Source organism: Pipra filicauda, unplaced genomic scaffold (assembly GCF_003945595.2).
Source record: "Pipra filicauda isolate LSUMZ 115617 unplaced genomic scaffold, ASM394559v2 scaffold70_size2993248_pilon, whole genome shotgun sequence".
In the NCBI taxonomy this organism is placed as follows: Eukaryota; Metazoa; Chordata; class Aves; order Passeriformes; family Pipridae; genus Pipra; species Pipra filicauda.
The window spans coordinates 2601302-2622578 of record NW_024104876.1 but is presented as its reverse complement, the minus strand read 5'-3'; the positions used below and the strand labels follow the sequence as shown (position 1 = coordinate 2622578).

Sequence of the window (21277 nt, the reverse complement as noted above, 5' to 3'; positions counted from 1 at the left end):
TGTATTGTCACTAAAAAAACAACTGTACCACACGCTCATTTCAAGCTTATGTGTGTTAAAATTATGAAACTCTGCGGATGAGAGTATAAGGATATAATATTTTATCGAAGTTTTAAAGTAAATTTTTGGCAACAGTGGAGCTTTGCTGATGGTGTGAAGTCTCTCTACAAGATATAACTTTCTTTTGACACCAGAAGAGCATAAGATCTCTCTCTCAGAAAAATAAATGGCTAAGAGAGGAGAAAGAAAATTACATTAGACAACAATAGACATGGATTAAATAATGGGAGTAAGTTTGGTATCTGGAAGTAGGAACTACTTCAGAATAATTAATATTTAATGTTAAAACCACTGATTTCAGTTGAATGAATAACAACTTTGGGTGTAATTGGATCCAACGAATCATTAGAAATGCTCAGGACTCTTTTGACAATTCTTGTGAACTCGGCAAATCTGTCAATTGAACTGAGGGGAAATGAGGATGAAAAGAAAGCAAACCCTGGGCCAGGCAGAAGGATGGAGAAATAACCACCACACAGCTTCAGTGGCAGCAGAGGGTGGTAGTAAAAAATAATATTACTGAGGTCATATAAAAATAGACCAAAGAACATTTCATGCTATTTGCTGCCTGAAGTTAATCAGCATCCATGTGCTGTCTAAATTTGCATTTTAAGTTTTCCTACTTTATTGGTTTGAAGTGAAGCAAAACTGGAGATAATTCTAAGTGGCTTTAATTGAACAAAATCAGTCAAGTCTAAGGAGTTTCATAAAGTGAATTCCAAACAATAAAGAAAGTTTTATTCATGAATGCATTTGTGACATACAGCAATGTTGATAAATTGAAAAATAATACTTGGTTAATGGAAATTAATTTGAAAGCCTTGATTAACTTGTCAACAAGAGGTAACACAAAGTATTTCACATCAGCCACATGCCCCTTTATCAGTCTTTAAAGGACCAACAACTGAAAAGCCATGGAGAGCTGGCTGTTTGTTACCTTTGCCATGATCCCATATTGAGATTTTCCAATGGAGCAGAGGCAGAAATGTTGATTCTGCCCATTGTTATATTTGCTTAACGCATTAACAGAGGAATTTGGATTCTGGGGCAGTCAGAGAGGCATTGTTCTTTTTCCAATTGAGATTAATTAGATCAGTGGGAATTTAGAATGAGCAGAAACTGCACGATCAGGAACAAAATCCACTGCTTGCTTGTTCTATGTTAGGGTTGTTCCATACAAAATGCAGCTCGTCCAAATGACTGGTACTTTCCATTACTTCCTAGGAAATCTATTACACAACATAATCAGTGTGATTACCAGGAAATTTCCCTCAAAAAAATGAGCTCAGCCCAAATTAGCAATAAACTGTTTTAAAAGCTTCTATTTTGAGCAGTGCTGATCTGAACCATACCGGGCATTACAAATAACTTCCTTTGAAATTAGCTTTTTCATTAGCATTGCTGTGCCATTGAAAAGGGAGTCAGTTCAAGTTTAACAAATACAATAGCAAATAAACTGAAAATAAAAAGACCTAAGCCAAAGGTGGACGATGCCTAAACGTTAAATACTGGCATCCTGGCACTTGGCAGGCAGGAGCTCCATCTGCCTGCCAGCTTTTGGTACTGCTGCAGGAGCCAGAATTAAAAGTAAATTGTTCATGGAATCATGCTGTGATGAGTCACTGTAACTTTATTCCACTCAAATAAGACAGCTTTGTCTTTGTACTAAACCAAAATTACTAACTGGAAGTTATGAAAGACTTCCTAAGAAGAGCCAGTGCTTTCTGGAGAATGGGTTCTTTCTCCATGAGTAAAAAAGAGAGTTTATTTCTTTCTGGTGTGAGAGGCAAATCAGTGAATGTGTATGTGATGCAAAAAACCCTCCTGTGCAAAGAACAGATGCAAAATTCTTGAAATTTATACCAATTGAATCTTTGATCATTATGCATATGAAAGCTGTATTGACTGAAAAAAGCCTATATAAGACAGTGTAAAGTGAAAACAAGGGTAGGTAGAATTAAGATTTGAAATTCTCCAAGAAAGAATGCAAACTGAAAATACTCTGTGTGCTTCTCCAAATCTCTGCTGATGACACAAAGCCCTCAGCTCTTGTTAGAAGAAAACTGTAAGTCATTAGTCCTAACAGATGAGGGAGAAAGTCACTCTCAGTGTCTGTAAGAGCAAAAAAAAATGACATTGCATATTCAACTGCACAAGAACTTTCAAAACTCCGGGCAATGACCATTTTCTAGGGGTAAGCAGGAGACAACAGGAAACACAAACCTTTGAGCCCCCAGGCCGGAATCCTGCCCTGAAAAGGAAGGCTCTGCCATTTTCCTGGACAGCTTCAAATATCCCAGGTAGGTGTTAAGCAGATTCTTCTCCTGTCTGAGCATGGAAAAGAGATTCACTGGCAGATGTAGCAGACAGTGCACTGGGTTAGTACTGCTTTACACGCTCGTGCGTGCCATGTGCTAACACTGATACACACAACCTGTCTGCAGAACCTAAACAAAGCTGAAACTGCAGCTGTTCATCACTGATCACATTGATCTGTGAGTCTTTGGGCCTGGAACGTTCCTCCAACCCACAGGACCTCTCTGTACCAGGTATAACTGCATGAGCTTATTTACTACTATTATTTACTAATTATTTGACCTTAAAGGAGAAACACTCTTTTCCTGTCATGCATCAGTCACACTAAAGCTTCCTGCTGCTAAAACCTGACCTTTAATTGCTCACTGGATAATTGGATCATATTCTAAACTTGCAAAGTCTAATTTAATGCACATGATTCAATATAAGTGGTGTCCATAGCACTGGCTGGAAAAGACTCACCCAGGGTTATTAGGGAGGCTGAACCTCAGAGTGTTCAGAACTCAAACTCAAAAGCTCAGTAAGATACTTTGGATCTCCTCGGTCTGTGACATTGAGAGCAGGAATCCTGTCACAGAAACGTCAATAACAATAATTTCTTCACATTTCACTTGGCAAAACAAGAGGAAATGTTTGCATAAAGGTATTTCCGACTGCATCTTCCCAAAGTTGTTAGGTCTCAAAGAGCTGCCTTGTGTAATAAATCTGATAACACATCATCTCTTTTTATTCACACTACATTCATCTGGCTTGTGTGATTTTGGCACAAACAAGGGATCACCAGTGAAGCTGAGCCCATTTGATCCAATTACTGGATTTGTTCCAGTAAACCACTGGATGATGGTGGGTCTTGAAGTCACTGACAAATGCAAACGACTCGAACAGATTGACTTCTTCAAAGTGGCATTTCAAAACAAGTTTTTTTAGTTTCTGTATGTAGGCACAGATAAGATCAGACATCCTTCTGAGCAAGATGGAAATTTCAAGCCCCTTTGTTCCTTGCTTTCAGAAGCACAAACCTAAGACTTGAATTAGGGTAAAGAAACAGTAAAATGTACCTAGCAAAGAGATCCCACTAGTCTGACTGGTTAGATGGGAATGCCTTGGCAACCATGAGGCAAACACTCAGATTCCAATGTCCCCTGCTCTGCTCATCATTTTTAGCCTTGTGACTCCACAGGCAGGACCGTCCACCTGTGCTGGGCAGGATCAGAGCTTTGGAGATCAGCTTTCAGCCCTGAGAGAGCAGCGCTTTCAGAGATCATCAAGGGGGGAAACTGAGAATGAATGTGAAGACAATAAAGTGAGAATCCTGAGTGATTGCTTCAGGGGGAAAGACACGAGAGGACTTGATGTGTGTTGGTGTGAGCAGAAAAGAAAAGACAGACAAAGCTTTGCTCTCAAAAGTACCAGAGTGCAGTAATCTTATCTCCTACCTGTTACTGTCTCAAAAAATCTCCAACTGAAAAACCCCAAACCATTACAACATATGTGTCAATAAACACATTAAGTGTCCTGGCTCTGTTAGGAGCAAAGTCTCCCAAGAAAAAAGCTTCATCTTTCCTGTTAGCATTTCAGTAGAAGACAGAAGCACAGTTTCTGTCCTGATCAATGATTCAATATCCTGGAGAAGTACATTTGCTTCGACACATCACTGGATTCTCTCCGAGGAATGTGTTGCTAACCATGCTCATATTCAGCTTCTACTTTGGTCTGAAATATGCTTAACTTTTAATTTCTCAGCTATTTATAATGCGAGACCAAAGTGACATTAAGAAGTGTGATGTAATTGCTGTTTTTAAAAGCGTGGTGGTATAAAAGCAGGCCACTTCCTGGCATGTAACATCCAGCTGGGAAACACAGACAAGTACTGTCAACCACAGTAAGAAATAATGTGTGCAGTATGATATGATAAATATGGAGGACGTTGAATTTTGAAGGGTAAATTATTTCATCTCAAATTATTTCAACCAAAATCCAATCTATTTTTCTGGAAAAAAAAAACAAGTCCAAGAAGACTGCAACTGGCAAGTAAGATGGAGCAAATATACTTGTCACAATCAATTATTGCCTTTCAAGTGCAGGAAAATGACAAATGAGCCATTAAGGATTGCTATTCTTTATTTAGAACTGAAAAAGAGAGAAATGAGTCTCCAAGAAAAAAAATCTTAAGCTTTTTTGTGTGTTGCTTTATTTAAAGAGAAAGTTCATTGAATATATAGAAGAAATGCCTTCTGCAAGGTGTTAATCTTGGTTCCCCTGCAGACCTATTATATGAATCTTGTTAGGATAAGTGTGTGTTAATTAGTCTGTGGAAACCAGAAAGAGGATTTCTGTACCTGGGATTCCTTTTTCAGGCAGCTGTAGGGCTAATCTTCAGCAAACAACAACTTTTTAATACCCAGGGATGTTAAATATCCAGAGCATGAGGGAATTTGCTGTCACCAGAGTACTGTCACAACACAAGCCTTTCCCTAGGATGGGATTTATGTGTTGGGTTATTTTAGTGTGTGTGAAGACACCTAAAATCAAAATGTTTCCACAGGCCAACTAAAATGGCTGTGATGGGGAGGTTTTTGGTGCAGGCAGGATTCTGTAAGAATCTGCATTCTTTGTTAACACAGAAATATGGGCAGCAGGGAGGGTGGTCCCTGACCACCACCACTTCCATGGGGAAATGATGTTCGCCTTCAACAGCGGGGATGACAGGTCAGCAGCAGGGGCTTTGTGAACACGTTGGGAGGCAAGTGGAGCTGACACACTGGATCAGGAATGGTGTGGCAGCAGGACCAGGGAAGGGATTCTGCCCCTGTACTCAGCACTGGTGAGGCCACACTTCGAGGGCTGTGTCCAGCTCTGGGCCCTCAGTTCAGGAAGGACATTGAGCTGCTGGAACGTGTCCAGAGAAGGGCAACGAGGCTGGGGAAGGGACTGGAGCACAAGTGCTGTGAGGAGCAGCTGAGGGAGCTGGAGGGGCTCAGCCTGGAGAGGAGGAGACTCAGGGGAGACCTCCTCACTCTCCACAACTCCCTGACAGGAGGGGGGAGCCAGGCGCAGGTGGTCTCTTCTCCCGGACAACCAGCAGTAGGACAAGGGGACAGAGTCTTAAGCTCTGTCTAGGGAGGTTTAGGCTGGACATTAGGAAGAAGTTCTTTACAGAGAGAGTAACCAGACATTGGAATGGGTTGCCCAGGGAGGCGGTGGAATCACCGTCCCTGGAGGTGTTTAAGAAGAGACTGGATGAGGCAGTGAGTGCCATGGTCTGGGTGACAAGGTGGTGCTGGGTCATAGGTTGGTCTCGATGATCTCAGAGGTCTTTTCCGATCTAGCTGATTCTGTGATTCCCTCACGGAGAGGGAAGGGGACACTGGGCCACCGGGAATACCGGGAATACCGGGATCACCCGCGCCCCCCTCATCCCACCGCCTGAGGCGGGCGAGGCGCTGCGGGGGCGCCGCGCTCCCATTGGCTGGCGGCGATGAGGCGGGAAACGGGGAGGACTTGCGATTGGCCGGCGGCCGCGGCGGGGCGTCTCGCGAGAGGCGCGCGGCGGCCGCGGTCTCGCGCGGCCCGGCCCGGCCCCCCTCCTCCCCCCCCGGGTCCCTGGGTCGGCGGCGGCGCCGCTCCCGCTGCGGCCCCGGTGAGTGAGGGAGGACCGGGGCAGGAGGGAGGGACGGGGATAGGAGCAAGGTGATTGGGTCCTGGCGGTGGTGGTGATGTGTGTGTGGGTGTCTCCGGTGCTCTGCCCCTGCTCTCTGCCCGCCGGTCCGCGCGGGCACGGCGCCTCTCCGTGAGGGGGAGCTCCATGGCCGCCCTGGCCCCCGTTCCCCCTGTCCCTCTTTCCCCCTCTCTCCCCCTCTCTCCCCCTGTCCCCCGTTCCCCCTGTCCCCCCGTGCCCTCCTCTCTCTTCCCCGTTCTCCCCTCTCTCCCTCCCTTTCCCCTCCTCTCTCCCCTGTCCCCCCCTGCTCCCCTCTCTCTCTCCTGTGCTCCCATCTCTTCTCCAGTGCCCCCTTTTTCCCAGTTCCTCCCTTCTCTTCCCCATTCCCCCCCCCGCCCCCTCTCCCCCTTTTGCCCCTTCTCTCGCCCTGTTTTCCCTCTCTCTCCCCTCCTTTTCCCCCTTTCTCCCTCCCGTGCTCCCGTTTCTTCCCGTGCCCCCTCCTCCTCCGCCCTTTCCTCCCCTGAGTGTCCCCACTCCTGACAGGGCCATCCCTGGCTGTTATCAGCTTTCATCCTTCCCTTTTACTCCCCTTAAAGGCCGTGGTTGTGGCTGTTCCTCTTTGCCAAGGCTGTGTCTCATCCCTGGAAGAAGATTTTTGACAAAAAGTTCGGCTGGAGGCGGAAGGGAGTAGGAGGGGTTTGCTTTGAAGTCAGAGCCAAAGCGGAGCAGGTTGTGACTGGACTTTGCATCCGTGGGGTTGTGTGTCCGTGTGTCCCATGGCTAAATGTGCAGCTTTTATGTGTAGTCACAACTCTGGAGAGAAGCCCACAAGCGCCGAACACCTAAAAAGCATCTCTGGACAAAATGGAAGCCTGTTGGGTATTTGTGTGTGTGTTTTGTGACTTCACAGCTTTTCATTAAAAAAATAAATACAGGTAAAGATGAGCTTTCCTTTACTGTTTCTTATATTGTAGCAGTTAATGCACAAATACTAAACACTCAGGTTATGCACCTTGAAAGTTTTGATGCTTTTCCTTGAACTGTTTTAATGCTGATCACAGAAGTGGAGTTGGGAATTGTGATGGCTTAATTTCCTTGATCTTCTGAGCTAAGAGAGCTTTACTCTTGCCAGTGCCAGAGCGTGTGCCCTGTCCCCTAAAATAGCCAAGGAAAGGAACTGTTAAACTCTTAAAACAACCAAAACCAAATGCTATATTCTTCCAGAAGCACACAGGTCACCTGTAAGAGCTGCTTATCAGCAAATCAAGGGAATTACTGAAGCTGAAAAGCAGTTTGATTTACAGGGATGGTCGGGTTGTGGGTCTTCAGCTGGAGTTTTGTTTACAATTACTATAATCAGATGGAATTCTTGATTCAGGACCTTCACTTCCAGTATCTGTTATGGTTAGAAAACTCCTTCAGTGAGAAAATGACCTAAGAGAATGTTTTTGGTGGAAAGCAGTTACAAATCCTTGCCTTTCGTTAATGGTAATTAATTTATATGCACAAGTCTGTAGCAAATTGGTAACTTTAAATTAATAAATAGTCTGGATTTATTATGTTCTGAGACAGTTGAAAAGATGCATCATTGCTGCAGTTATCTAAATCTACACAACATAATCACAACTAGAATTTTGGTTGTATGTGAAAAACGAGCTGAATAAAGTCAGATTTCAGATACAAGTTAATTTTTCATTTGTCTTCCTACTTTTGTTTTGTGGCTTTGAAATTGTCAGTTAAAGCTTGACTCTTTGTTCTTTCTGGGTTTATTTTTAGTAAAGAGATGAAAATCTTTCAAATCTTTCTCTTTCTAAATTTTCTCGCTGTAAGTTTCAGGTTTCTCATGTATTAGTTTATTATTTTAAAATGGCTTTAGTGGCTCTCCATCCCCAATATCTTTTCCAACCAGTAAACTCTTCCAGTAGTTTTGAATGGACAAGCTTAACAAACTTTAATTGCCTTTTGTCCTTCTGGCTTAAAAGATACATAACAGTGTATTTTAGTCATCTGAGACTAAGAAGTCCTCTGTTAATTGTGCATTTTTCTTATCTGTGTGTTCTTTTTTTAGCACATGTAACAGAACAGATGTAGGACATCAGTAATGGTTAAGAGAGGTTGCTTTTTTTTTCTTTGTGGTGGCAACTTTGACAAAATTATCTGAAAGGTCCATTGACCATGGATGAAAAAGAAAGCATTATATAGGACTAAAGATTTTATTTCAAGTCCTATACCACACTAAAACTTGATCCAGAAAACAGTCAAAGACTTATGGTGTGGGTGTTCTGGGTACTTTGTGTCTTAACTGGAACAACAAATTATGAGATAATGAGTAACTCTTCCTGCAAAAGAATGCATGGCACACACCTTGATAAAGTTGTTTTCTTTCTCTTTTTGTCTCCTAGAAATGGGTCTGCTTTCAGAAGATGAGATGCACTAGATGTGGTGCTTAGTCATGGCATCAGAACTGTGTAAAACAATCTCTGAGGCAAAGCTGGAAAGGCACAAGAACTTGTTCTTAAATTACCGAAATCTCCATCACTTCCCTCTGGAGCTACTGAAGGATGAGGGGCTGCAGTACTTGGAGAGACTTTACATGAAAAGAAATTCCCTGACCACATTGGTAACCACAACCTCTTTATTGCAATGTTTATTGTCTGTGTGTTTAGGAATTCTGGGTTTTGGAACAGAGAAAACAAGATAATTTAAAAAAAAAAAAAGTCTTAGAGAAAATCTGCCCCTGAATGATGTCATAACTATGAGAGATGAGTACTGAGTTGTGTCATGATTGAACTTGCATAGGTAATGTAGAGAATAATAAATGAATGTTTAGGATATTTATTGTTACCCTGTTGAAGCTCTGACGATCTGCTGGGGGTTTTCTTGTCAGGCTGGTTGTTCTGTTGGGGGTTTTTTAACTGCTATAAATTTTACTCACTCAGTGGTCAGGTCTTTCTCCTGTTAAGTGGTACTAGGTAGTCTAGTCTGCATTCCTTCACTAGGCTGAACAGCTTTTCCCTTGGTTTGTGCCTAATTCCAAAGGCATTGTCAGTGCCAGGGTCTAATTCCAAGCAAAGTGCCAGTAAAAACTTGTATCTGTGGGCTGCTATTGATAGAACACAGTTCATGTCAGGATTGTGGGAATTTTCCTTTGTGATTTCTTCCTCTTTCAGTGTTTTTCCCTGAACTGAAGGAATTCTCACCCTGAGTGAATGTTGTGACCTCAGAATTCAGTGTGGGGCAGTTCCATAACTGTGTGAGGTGTTCTGAGCTGATAAGACTGTAGAGAACAGAGTCAAAACTTGCCACTGTCAACAGGGTCAAGTCTTCAAGGCTTCGTTTTGTTGTTGTTGTTGTTTGTTTGTTTTTTCTTGGGCTCTTCCATGGTATTAGAGGTAAAATAATAGCCAGGGTGGAGGTACTGGAGGGCCTGACCAAAAAATCACTCAAATTATGTGTTTTTCAGTGTTTCCTAAATCAAGTCCACTACTCCATTTTAAGGAGTGATGTCTAAAGCTTTGACAATGATACATGAGAAATCTTCAATAAAGGTTTCAGTTAATGGCCCAAAAGCTGAAAGGATTCTGAAGATTTTATGCCTTTTCTTCATATTGAATGAGTCACTTAGGTTGGCATGTGCTGTGGAGAATTATTTTAGTGCTCTGGTTTGGGGCACTAATTTATTAATGTATATTAATTTTAATGGGAGGACAGGATTCATGGTTACCAATTAAAGCTGCTATAAACAGTTCTGCCTTGACACTCTGTGCCATTCAGTGATTATTTAGTGCTGGAAGGTTCATCAAGTTTGCACTGCTCAAAAGATGGAACAATAAGGAGAATTTTGCATCTCACTTTTCTGTATACCCGTGTTAAGGCCTGGATAAAGAAGTGAAAGAAATGCAGATCATACTTAGACAAAATGACTTCAAACAGAGTGAAGTAGAGCATGATTAGATTGACAACAATCAGGATAACTTGCTCATAATGTGACTTGTTGGAATCTCATTCAAGTGCTCAGCACTATAGTTGGAACAAGGCAATTAAAATTGGGTCTCATTCACTGAGCATCTGTTCAGCAGAAGAGATGTTGGAAGTTGTAGTGGACCAAAATAGATCGAGTCAGCAGCATGTTACAAAAAAAGGCAGATGTCTTTTTGGAGCGTGGAAAGTTTCACAATCTCCGTTAAAGGCAGAAGGAAGTAATTACTGGATACTGTTAAAGGATAAGCTGGAGTGGAGAGTTTCATACTTGATATCAGCCTGGGTGACTCGGAGAGAACCTGGAGAGCAGCAGTGGGGGAGTTCAGGGAATGTGCCCTGTGAGTGAGGGTTGAGATTGAGGTTAATTCCTCTGGCAAAAAGAGAACACAGAGAGGGAGAAAATCTGAGGGGTGGGGGAGAGCAGAAGTCCTCAGTATTTTCACAAAGCAGTATTTTCATAATGAGTTTGGTTTATTTCCCCAAGTAATGCTCTTAAGTTAGTAAAGTAGTAGTTAGTTATGTACATTGGGTGGGGTGGGGCAGAAACCTCACCTGAGAATAGTTGAAAACAAATAAGTTAGTGAAGGAAGAGGTCTCTTCCTTACTCATCTGATTCCATGCAAGGTGATGAGCATTAGCTCATCAATAAACATTTTAAATTGTATGAGGATTATTAGCAATCACCAAAACTAATCCTGCACCATGTTTCTTTAAAGTTAAGTGATACTTCTGTCCCACCAGTTCATTCCTTCAGAATTCTGAAAATACTCGACTAACTCAGCTTTTGTTCTTTGCTCCTCTGAAATGACTCCTGTCCTTGACAGATGAGTCCTGTGAAAATGTCTGGAGTGGTTACACTGACAGAATTTACCTTGCCTAAGAATAATTTCATTTTTGTCTTCATTGGCAAGATGGAAATGATGAAGGGCTGTGACATAATGAATGGATCAAGAAGCCAGAAAGCACACCTGTATCCCAGGGTCAGGTCTTCCCACTTCTCAGTTAATACTGACTGATAACATGAGCCTTCCAGTACCCAATTTCCTCATTTATTAAGAGGAAATAGGTGTTTGCCTTGATGGCTCTGTCAGAGGCAGGATGTGGCCATATCAAAGAACAATTGTTTTTAATTTATGAACTCAGAACACGCAGTGCTGTCCCATTCTGACAGAGCAGCAGTGACAGTAGTTTGTGGTTCTGCTTGGCACACTCAGTGCGATAAAGAAGGAAAGCGAGTTTGGGTTTTTTCACACTTCCTCTTCATTTTTGCAATTCAAGCTTGAATTCTCGTGCTTGACCTGCAGCCTTTCCGGTTTCCCCAGTGTAAGGTTTTCTCTTTGCCCCCAGAGATGCGGTGCCGGGAAGGCACGTGCGCTGTGGCGAACCTGCCACGAGGTGGCAGCGCTGGCTCAGGGACAGCCCCGGGCTGGGTCATGACGTCACCTCAGTCACCTCCTGACGTCACCCTTCAGTTCTTCACCTGGCCCGTCATTTGCTGCTCCCGAGTTTAACGAACACCCACGATGTGGTGGTTTGCTGCATGACAATATCATTACATGACTGTTTCAGGGTAGCAAATCAAGCTGTGAACACGAAGTTCTGTATTTTGGATAATAATACACCTATTTGAGGTGTCACATGTCATGTTAATTCACATGAAAATTGTTAATTTTATCAGGAAAATGATCGTGTGGTTGAGCTTCTTTTAAAACCCATTCGCTTCTGCGTATTATCTGTATTGAAAAACCTCATTTTCAATAAAACATATCTGTGTTTAAAGTAGGTTTCTTAAGCAATAAAACTGTCTTAACCTTGAATAATTTTGAGTACAGTTACCAACATGACATCTGAAACTTGTGGAGTCAATTTTGTGATAAGTGTTCATGGTTGTAAATGCCATCAAGGCAAAGAATTACTGCCAGTTAGCAGTTAGAGAATGATATGCATGTTAATATGGAAATATGGAAATCTAGATTGATGGATTCAGCAGTGCTGGCTTGGTGGTAATTGATTAAAGCTACACAAAGATTGTAGGTCATTTCCCAGTTTAGCAGCATTATAAAATGCACATTATGGTTGCACATCTTGTGTAGTTCTTGTTCTGCTTTAAGTCTGTAAAGGCTGCAGCTTCTTAGCAGTCTCTTGCCTTCAGCTAACTCATTTATTTGAATATATTTTCAAAAGTAAGATTTTGGTAATCCATCTTTGCAGCCTCAGAAATCTGACTCCCATTTTGTTGGGGACCATATTAATGTCACCTCTAGACTGCAGCTTTGTTTCAGTAGTGAATTGCTCACCCTTGACACAGCCCAGATTGCCCTGATGGAGAATGTTTGGGGGTGTGGAAACAGGGTGTTGGATAGAGGCTCCTTGTTGCCATTTTTCCTGCTGACATGTTTTAGTGTGGTTATTAAAATGACCTGGGTACACAATATATGTGTCTTGTTCCTTGTTTTGAAACCTAAAAAAATCTCTTAACTCTCTTTCAGCCAGAAAACCTTGCACAGAAGCTTCCAAACCTCGTGGAACTGTGAGTTTATGTAGGACTTCTAATATATTTTTATTATGCTGATCCATCCTATGTTAAAATCTAGAATGTATTAATTGCACATAAGCTGCATCTAAAGTGTGAAGGGTTTTCTCGAAGGGCAAGAAGGGGTCATTTTAGGAGGTGTAAGTTCTTTTTGAAATTTTTTTTAACTTCTTGTTTATTGTATAACAAGAACCTTTATACAAATGTCTGTACTGCTGAGGGGATAAATCCTGTTGTCACGCTGGAACCTCCCAGTGCAGTGGTCAGAGGGCTGTGACAGAGCCAGAGGAACAGGTTACTGCCTCCAGCCCATCCCTAGTTGCTCCTTCCCACCCCAGCTCCCAGGGGTTTTATGATCTCAGTCTTGCTGATTGTAGTAATAAGTTTTTTTGGATCCAAGTCCCAGATTGTCAAATAGGAGCAGGGATGAGCATGTCGGGGAAGGAACTATGGAATGATGATTGCTGTAGGCAGAGCAGTTTATCCAGTCATGTCCAAAAAATAGATGTCCCATGAACCGTATTATTTTGACAATTAATTTGTGAGCCCCTGAGACAATGTTTTATTCCTTCTCCTTTTTATAAGGTTGTGATTTCCCTGTGTGACAGGGTTGGCAGTGGGGGGTTAAAAAGAACGTCCTCTTTTCCCCTTTTGACTCCTTTGGCTCAGTTTCAGCTGTGGAACTGCTGGAGCATTGATCCTGTTTGTTTAATGGAGAGCTCCAAACAGGAGGTGTTTCTGTGAGGAGTCGAATGCCCTCAGCTGTCTGATCCTGTCATCTTCATGTGGCCCTGAAGCCCCACCTTTCTGCTGCACGTGGCCACAGAGTAATGGAACTGGTTTGTAGGTCACTGCAGCCTCCAACTTGCTTAAGAGCCAGTCCTGCCTCATCATGCCCCAGTCTTGAGAGTGTGTTTATGCTCTCAAGCAGTAAAATAAATATTGTTGTATTTGATATAACGATTTGCCACAGGGCATCAGGAAGTCTCAGTGTCAGTTGATGGTGCCTTTAGGAAAACCCGTCTAAATTACAGCTAAAAATAATTTCTTACAAACACTGATTTGTAGGAGTCAAACCTAATTATTTGGTGTTCAGAGAGCTCAGTTGCACCACCACTACCCCACACACTCTGGTGGTCCAGAGAGAGCTGCAGTGGGCCTGTGGTTTGTGTAGCTCTAATTGGACAAGTCAATTTTTGATCAGACAACAAGAGATGTTTTGTTGACAGAGAAGAGACCACAAGATAAAGATTTATTTATAAAGAATAATTTGTTACAGTAGCTTTCAATTTTGAAAGACAAACTTAACCAATTTTTATTTTCCTGAAAGTTACATCCTTAGTAATTTCACTGTGTTTCTTTGTCTATCATGCCCCTCATGCTGGGATACCTCATATTATGTACTCCTCATAATATGTACTTTTTTAGGTTGAGTGAAATAGTTCACAAATATTTTCAGGAGCTGCAGCTAAAATCAGTAGGAGAATTCTCATCCCTAGGTTATAGCTCAGCATTTCTACAAGCATATCTGCTATTCTTATGCTTGTTAAATTGTTAGCAAACATCTGCAATTTTTAAAGAAAGAGAGAAGGTTCAGATGCTCAATGCAGTTGAAATGTTCATATGTCGTTTTTCTTGTTCTGTCTCTGTATCCCTGAAAAGACAGGCTCCTGCTTTAGGAAATGCTTGTGGAATAGAGTGGGAAAAAAAATTACACTGTGCAAATAATTCCATGTGCACCTAAGCAATTGGACATGGAGTGCTCAGTATTCCCTTACAATTCAATATCAATATTGGACAATTTGGGTACTGTTGTTTTCTCCAAGATCCAATTGTTTATTTGCAGCAGTGATGATTAAAGACTGACACGTGTAAAATCTAAGATGAGGTTTTGTGCTACCAGTAGTACTGGAAGTGCTCCATCAGAGGGTGCTGAATATTCTTAGTCAGAGATCTGGCCACCCTCTGTAACAACATAAATATCCATGTGTCAGATTGGGTTTTTCTGCTGAAAAATGTACTTTAAGTTTGAAAAACTCCCTTGCGTGAGTATATAATGTGCTTGTTTCTTCAGTCTTTAAAGGTGGGAGAGTTCATGTGCAGGGAAAGTGTTTGCAATTGTGTAATTTGGGTGGGTGTGGGCTTTTTCCTTTTCTTGGCTGGCATTTAGCACCAAATAACCTGGTGATCAAGTGTGGTTCACTCTGGCTCTTCTGTCTGGTTTATTCTCTTTCCATTTTGTTTTCCTCTTGTGACTCTCAAACTAAAGCCCATTATTACTGTAACTGTGAGTGGTTTGTTTTACATAATTGTATGTAATTTTCCTTTATGTTAATCATTGAATAGTCTGAGTGAGGCTTAAGTACCTGTCCATTGCCATTTTAAACAGTTTCCACAGCTTTTGTGCTAATAGGGAGGAATGGCTTTGAGGGGGTTCTTTCAATCTGAAATTGGATATTTTGCAAACTGATTATGCAGCAGAAGTCCTCGAGGGTAACAGGTGGTGTCCTCTGCTTTTTTCTCCTCCCCCCAGGTACCTCCATTCAAATAACATAGTTGTTGTACCTGAAGGTAAGTAATCTACCAGCTCACGATAAGTGGCAGGAATCATAAAATATTCATTTTTCTTCTTTGAAGGGGCCTATTTTTCCTTTATTTTCCCATAAAACATTAAAGATTTTCATACAAAATATACCAGCATAGCTCTTAGTCGATAATATCCTTGTTACTGCTATGTTAAAATCTTTAAGTGATCCTCAAATGCACCTAAATGCTGTTTGCTCCAGTTCTAATTGCAGAAAGTGAAAAGGCTAAATGGCACTCATCTGCAGAACAGAAATCCAGAGTGTCTGCTGCTTTCAGGCAGTTACCACACAATGCTCTGCTGGTTTAGATCGTGACAGATTTGAAACCTAAAGGAGCAAGAACTTGTGGTAGTTTTTCTTAGTAACTGCAGAGTTATGTGCCCAAGTAGAGGAAATTAAACTCTGGGTATATAAATTGCACAGACTCAGAGCAGAGGAGTGGGGAAAGTTATTTCAGAGCAGAATTGTCTGAGGAAAATCTAGAAAGTGTTCTGTATTTGTTACCCCCTGTCTCACTGCCAGCAGAACTATTTGTTAGCAAGATAAACATTTCCACAATTGATGTCGTTCGGTTGTGAGACCGACTTTTAACACCTCTCACTGTGCTCAGACATAGGGTACTGTGGCTTCCTATCCTCTCACAGCCCTGTCAGGGTTTTAACGTTTCTTTTGGGTCCCATTCATGTTTTAATGTGTTCTCTCACAAGCCATTGGCTCCCTGGTTAAACTGCAGTTTCTGGACCTCAGTGACAATGCCCTGGAAATCGTGTGTCCGGAGATCGGCCGCCTCAGGTCCCTGCGGCACCTCCGCCTGGCCAACAACCAGCTCAAGTATTTGCCTGCAGGTGAGTGATGGGTGAGGGCTCACAGCAGTGACAAAGTCATTCCAGCTTCATTGGCCAGGTGCTCTGGGTGTGTTAGCACTTTACAGTTGGTACGACTTGCACTGAAGGCCTGGGCAGGGATGGACGCTGTAAATGTGCTCTCTGTACTTGTGGAGTCCTGGAAAATGCTGCTGAAGTGGGAAAAACGTATTTATTTAACAGCCTTTGCCATCGTATCAAGAAAATATTGAACTTCCCTGAGAAGACACAAAATGCCAATGACAACTGTCATTATGATAAAATGATGTTTCTTCCGATATTCCATAATATACAGCATTCCAGTCCTTCCTTCCTTTCTTTTCGCCCAACAGCCCTGCTCTCATATTTTCTAAAAAGACACGTCTGGTAGGTTTGCCTGTGGCAGTTCTATCTCATTGTGACAGTAGATAACAAATGTTTGTCTTGCTAGTTTATAGTACAAAAGCAAAATTTATTCAAAGTAAATGTGACACAAAGTCAGAAAAAGTTGGCCATAGGCAGATTTTGAATGATTTTTTTTTTTTTGCCTTCTAAATCCTTTGATAAGCAGATGTAACATTATCTTCCATCAACCTTATATATTTTCAGATAAGATGATGGTGATTCTCAAATATTTTTTAATTTTATTTTTTAGTTTTTCTCTGGTGTATTTGCATTTTCTGCTCTTCAGAGATGATAAAAATCTAAGGCTATGATTTCAAAAGCCTGGTCTAACTTAATCTAACAGGATTAGCTTTTGGCTCTGATTTTAACTAACTTCTCAATGTGACCTTCGTGTGTTTGTAAGTTCACATTGTTTATTCTCAAGAAATATATTGCAAATGCTCCTTGAAGTTTTGGGTGCAGAAATCTCACTGTTCTTTCTTATTAAGCCTGGAAAAGTCAAAAGAATGTTTATGATCAGAAAGAAAAAAATGTATATGACTATGTAAATGCTCTGGAATGAAATTAGATAAACCTGTTAAACATTATGACCCAAGGCCAATAAAATTTCCATCAATTTTCAGATGTCCTACATTCAAAAGAAAGGAGTGACTTCAGTGTGCTTTATGTTCCTCAAAGATAATTTACCTTATGGTGCTGTACCATGAAAGAAAGACTTGTTCAAAGAGAAAGTGACACATTTGCTGCAAAACTTCACACGTTAACTTAAAAAGGTTCCAAAAAAGACTTTCAAAAAGATAATTTACATTACTGAAGAGTTGATTTGGAGTCTACCACATTTGATTAGGAACTGGTATCAGCTGAGGCTTTGCTGCATTTCATTTCTCCTGAAGTCTGTACAAAATTTGGTGCTGGGCATTGTCCCTAAGTGTGTTTGGTTTTGTGTGCATGGAAAATTTGCATGCTTAGGAATAATCCAAGTGTTGAGTTGGAGGAGCCAGTGGTGTCTCTGTGTTTGCTGGGGGAGTCCCACGTGCCAGAGCTGCTGTCAGAACTAATCCTGTCACTGGGACTGGCTGTCACACAGCTCCAGTGCCACCAGCCTGAGCAGGATTAGCCTTTCACTTACACTGAATAGTTTGCCCTCTGGAGAGTTAATCTGCTGCATTGAGTGTTTCCTAAACATAACAATTCCCAAAGAGGGCTTCCAAGCATGTTTTCACAGTTGTTGTTTGTGGAATTGCGAAGATTTCAAAGACTTTGTTTAAAAAAATAAATTCTGAGTTTCAAAGTAACACATATGTTCAACAATTGAAAAAGTAGAGCAAGATGGTAAGTTATGATGAATTGTTTTATCCTTAATTATACTGGTAGCATGAATCTTCATAATAGTGTTAAATAATGTTCTGTCAGGAGAGCTGGCAAAGTTAACAGGATTAACTGGGGTGGGATGGGATTTCTCTGCAGTGCATCATTTCACTGTGTGTTCACTGCTTTCCTTACAGCAGATCCTGCACTGCAATGCATTCCTAGGGAAAGACAGCTCCTAATGGCTCTTAATTTATAATAAGTAACCATTTAAGATATAATTTAGCTTCTACTAGTGCAGCTTGTGTGGAATGTAAAGATGGGCACTAAAAATAGCTTTGGGGTTTAAATGACACTCATTTATGGAAGTTATTTTAGGGTGGTTGCCCTGTCATTCCTGTTGGATCTCCATGCCCATTGTCTGGTCTTACAAATACCCTCAGTTTTTTAGAAATTCCATGGATATCTAGGGGGATACTCTTAGTAACATCCTAAACCAATTGCTAAAAATGTCTTCAGCACAACTGCAGAACAGTTGGATGGTAAATGTTTGTCATTAAATGTTTGAACACTCCCACTGTTCTATTGCATTTTAATTTTTAAGAATGATACTGTTGTGTCTTCCTTTAATTGTGATTAAGAGCTGCAAGAAACAATGCAATTAATAGCATATGTTGATTCATTATCCATTTTTAATTGTTTTATTCCACAGTTGTGCTCTTAACATTCATTCGTTAGCATTTAAGATTTGCCTTGTAGAAACCAAATTTTAAAATAATTGAAGGAGTAGCATTTAAGATTTCGATTTAAGCCTCTGGTCTGATTGTGGACATTGTTCAGGCTCCGGTAGAGGTGGGACTGAGGTTTAACTTCCATGTGATGGGCAACATTTTAGTCTCTTAAGTCCCTGTTTCCACAAAACTTGTGAGAGTTTAATAACAAAGAGCACTCTGCTTTTGTCAGGCTTTGGTCACGATTGTCCGACGAGTTTTAAAAAGTGATTTTACCGGCGGGGATGGGGGAGAACCATAAAGATCCCTGCAGCCAGTGTGAATCCCTAAATTTTAGTTTCCTGAAGAAATCAGGGAATACAGGACTGCTGAGGGGGGAATCTGGGATTAGGTGCTGCAGGGAATTGTGTCCCTTGGAGGTGAGAAAGCCCTTTCTGTGTGGTGTAAATGCTGATCCTTCCTTTGTGCTCAGCAAACACTTCCAGTGGTGTTCCCCTGGGTAAGATCCTGTGCTTTGGCCTCAGGGCTCTCTGTGTAAAACTTGGGGCTTCCATCAGCAGCCTCAGTGCTTGTGGGAGCTGCTGACAGATGACTCAGCTGAACTGAGGAGAACTAAAGGGAAAAAGTTGTCCAAAACAAGCGTGTTGAAATTGAAATATAACATAAAATAGCTGGGGAAGAAAATGCCGTGTAAAATTCTCTTAATGTCATGATTTGAATATACTTTAATGAGTGGACCAGCTTCTGCCTAATGGAGAGTCATCAGTGTCTAAGATTCTCTGGTAATCACAGTCCCTGAGAGGTTCTGCCTTTCAAAGGAGAGCTGATTAAAAGAGTTGCAGAGAAGTAATATGAGATTTAATGTTACAAAGTTCTCCTGAGGACTTGTTGTCATTTAAATGCACATTTATTTTTTTTTTTGTAAATCTTGTAGCTTCTGTCTTTAACAGTCTCTTGGTTTGTTTATTTGGCTCTGGTATATGTAATTCTTGAACATGAAGTCAAGCTTTGTGAAGTTTTCTACTATTTAACACTCGAATAATCTAAATTCTTGAGGGCCATTTGGAAATGTGTAACAGCAGAGATCTTACTGAAAAAAGTCAGCATAAACAAAAGATGGTTACTTCATATTATTTCATTAGTTCATGTGTAAGCTTGACTTGGAGTTGACATTGTGTTTTCACAGTAGCTTAACTTTTTTTAGAGATTTCTCCTTTTATTCAGTGAATTGATGTTTCATTTTAATTTAGAATTGTAGAGTTATCCTATATGAATGTGCTGTCAGAAGTAAATTTTCTGAATCTTCTCACGAATGATTAATTAGAAAGCCCCCCTTTGTTTCTGATGTTTATAATGCATATGATATTTCGTCTCCTTTCATTCTTGAGAAATGATATTTATTTTCTCTTTGTGTGAGAACCACGGCATCATTTGCATAGAAAAAAGAAAAAAATCCAGTGAGATGTACTATAAAAATTATTCTTGAGGAGTCCCAGAGCCAAGGTTATCTCAGTTTTGCTGTGTTACTGTTTAGATTTGGTTTGACTTGGAAACTTTTGATGTGCAGAGGGGGCTCCTCAGGTTCACATTTTGGTCTTGTAGTTGGTGAGTGCACGTTTGGAGAACAGATGGCTTATAAGGGGGTGGGTTATGCTCAAATTTGCACTTAAGTTTCTTATTTGACGAGGATTAGATTTTTTTTTTATTGCACATTACTCAAGAGGTACTTCTCCTTAGAAATGGCAAGTTGTAGCATCTTGTTCTGAGATTTAATTAAAAATGAGGTTATGTTTACTCAGCACATGCTGGAGTTAATTATAGATTTACTAAAATGAAAAGCTTCATGTTTTGCCAAGTCAAGAGCAAAAGCTAAGTAATTAAAGAAGAGGGTATGGTTTATGGTCCCAGCCCATCTTTTGGCAAAATTCCCTTTAAGAAGGGCAGGGAAAAAAATCAGCAGTTGTCTTTACATGGACTGGAGCAAAGTTCCCTTTGTGTTTGCTGTCAGGGAACTTTGAAAAACAAGAGTTGAGTGCATTGATCAAGCAAAAAAAACCCAAAAAGTGGTCAAATTCTGTAAAACTTTGATGTCAAGTGTGGGGTGGTGGTTCTTGGATCGTTCTGCGGGGGGGGGCAGCAGCAGCTGCTGAAGGGGGTTCAGCTCTGAGAGACAAAGGCAGGTTCAGGGAGTGCCCCCTGAGGGAATGTGGGGCTTCCATTTCAGCTCCTGTGCTGGTCCCTGAGAATTCAGCATCTTCCAGCCACTTGTTGCCATTTGGCTTCCTTGAGGTAGAGTCTGAAGGAAAATGTCTTCTCCTGCCTTTGGTGTTTTAAAGTGCAAACTTCAGCAATGGCAGGGGGGGAGCAGCACATGGACTCTTCCTTGCGTTACTCCTCAAATCCTTTCCCTTTTTAAGGCAAATTGTTTTAGAAATACAGTCAGTTCAAGACTCATTAAAATACATTTGTAGGCTTATAAAACTTCATCTTCAAAGCATTTGAGAAAGATCCTGTGAAGCTGATAAGGGAGTGTTATCCTCATTTTACAGAGTGGAAAAAAGTGTTTTTAACAGCAGTGATTTGCTCCAGGCCACAGCAGGAGTCAGTGTTAGCCAGAAATAGAACCTGGGTGTTCCCATTCCATTTGTTAAGACCACACCTTTTTGAGACTGATCATGTTTAATATTGGGGAGGATTGAGTCTCTCCACCCATTATTAGGAAATTAATAATTATCTCTCCATAATGAATAACCCTCCAAGTTAATAGGAAATTAATGGCGGTAAGATCAGTGAGCCTTTGTAACTGAAACAACTTGAGCTTCCAGAAGGCTGGAAGAGTCCAGGAACATGAATTTTGA

The 21277-nt window shown here is 41.2% G+C and overlaps 1 protein-coding gene across 5 annotated transcripts in view; it reads left to right on the top strand.

The window, feature by feature from the left end:
• Positions 1–5960: 5960 nt before the first annotated feature.
• Positions 5961–21277, top strand: part of LRRC28 (leucine rich repeat containing 28) — a 50866-nt gene continuing 35549 nt past the window's right edge. The window contains exons 1-5 of one of the 5 annotated variants that reach the window (XM_027714747.2): positions 5961–6016; positions 8437–8654; positions 12505–12545; positions 15082–15119; positions 15841–15978. In XM_027714747.2, the coding sequence (XP_027570548.1) occupies positions 8472–8654; positions 12505–12545; positions 15082–15119; positions 15841–15978 (400 nt within the window). In that variant the 5' untranslated portion in view covers positions 5961–6016; positions 8437–8471. Of the gene's footprint in view, positions 6017–6627; positions 6764–8436; positions 8655–12503; positions 12556–15081; positions 15120–15840; positions 15979–21277 lie in introns of those variants that run through there. The other 4 variants (XM_039389147.1, XM_039389148.1, XM_027714749.2 and 1 more) reach the window with 4 other exon arrangements.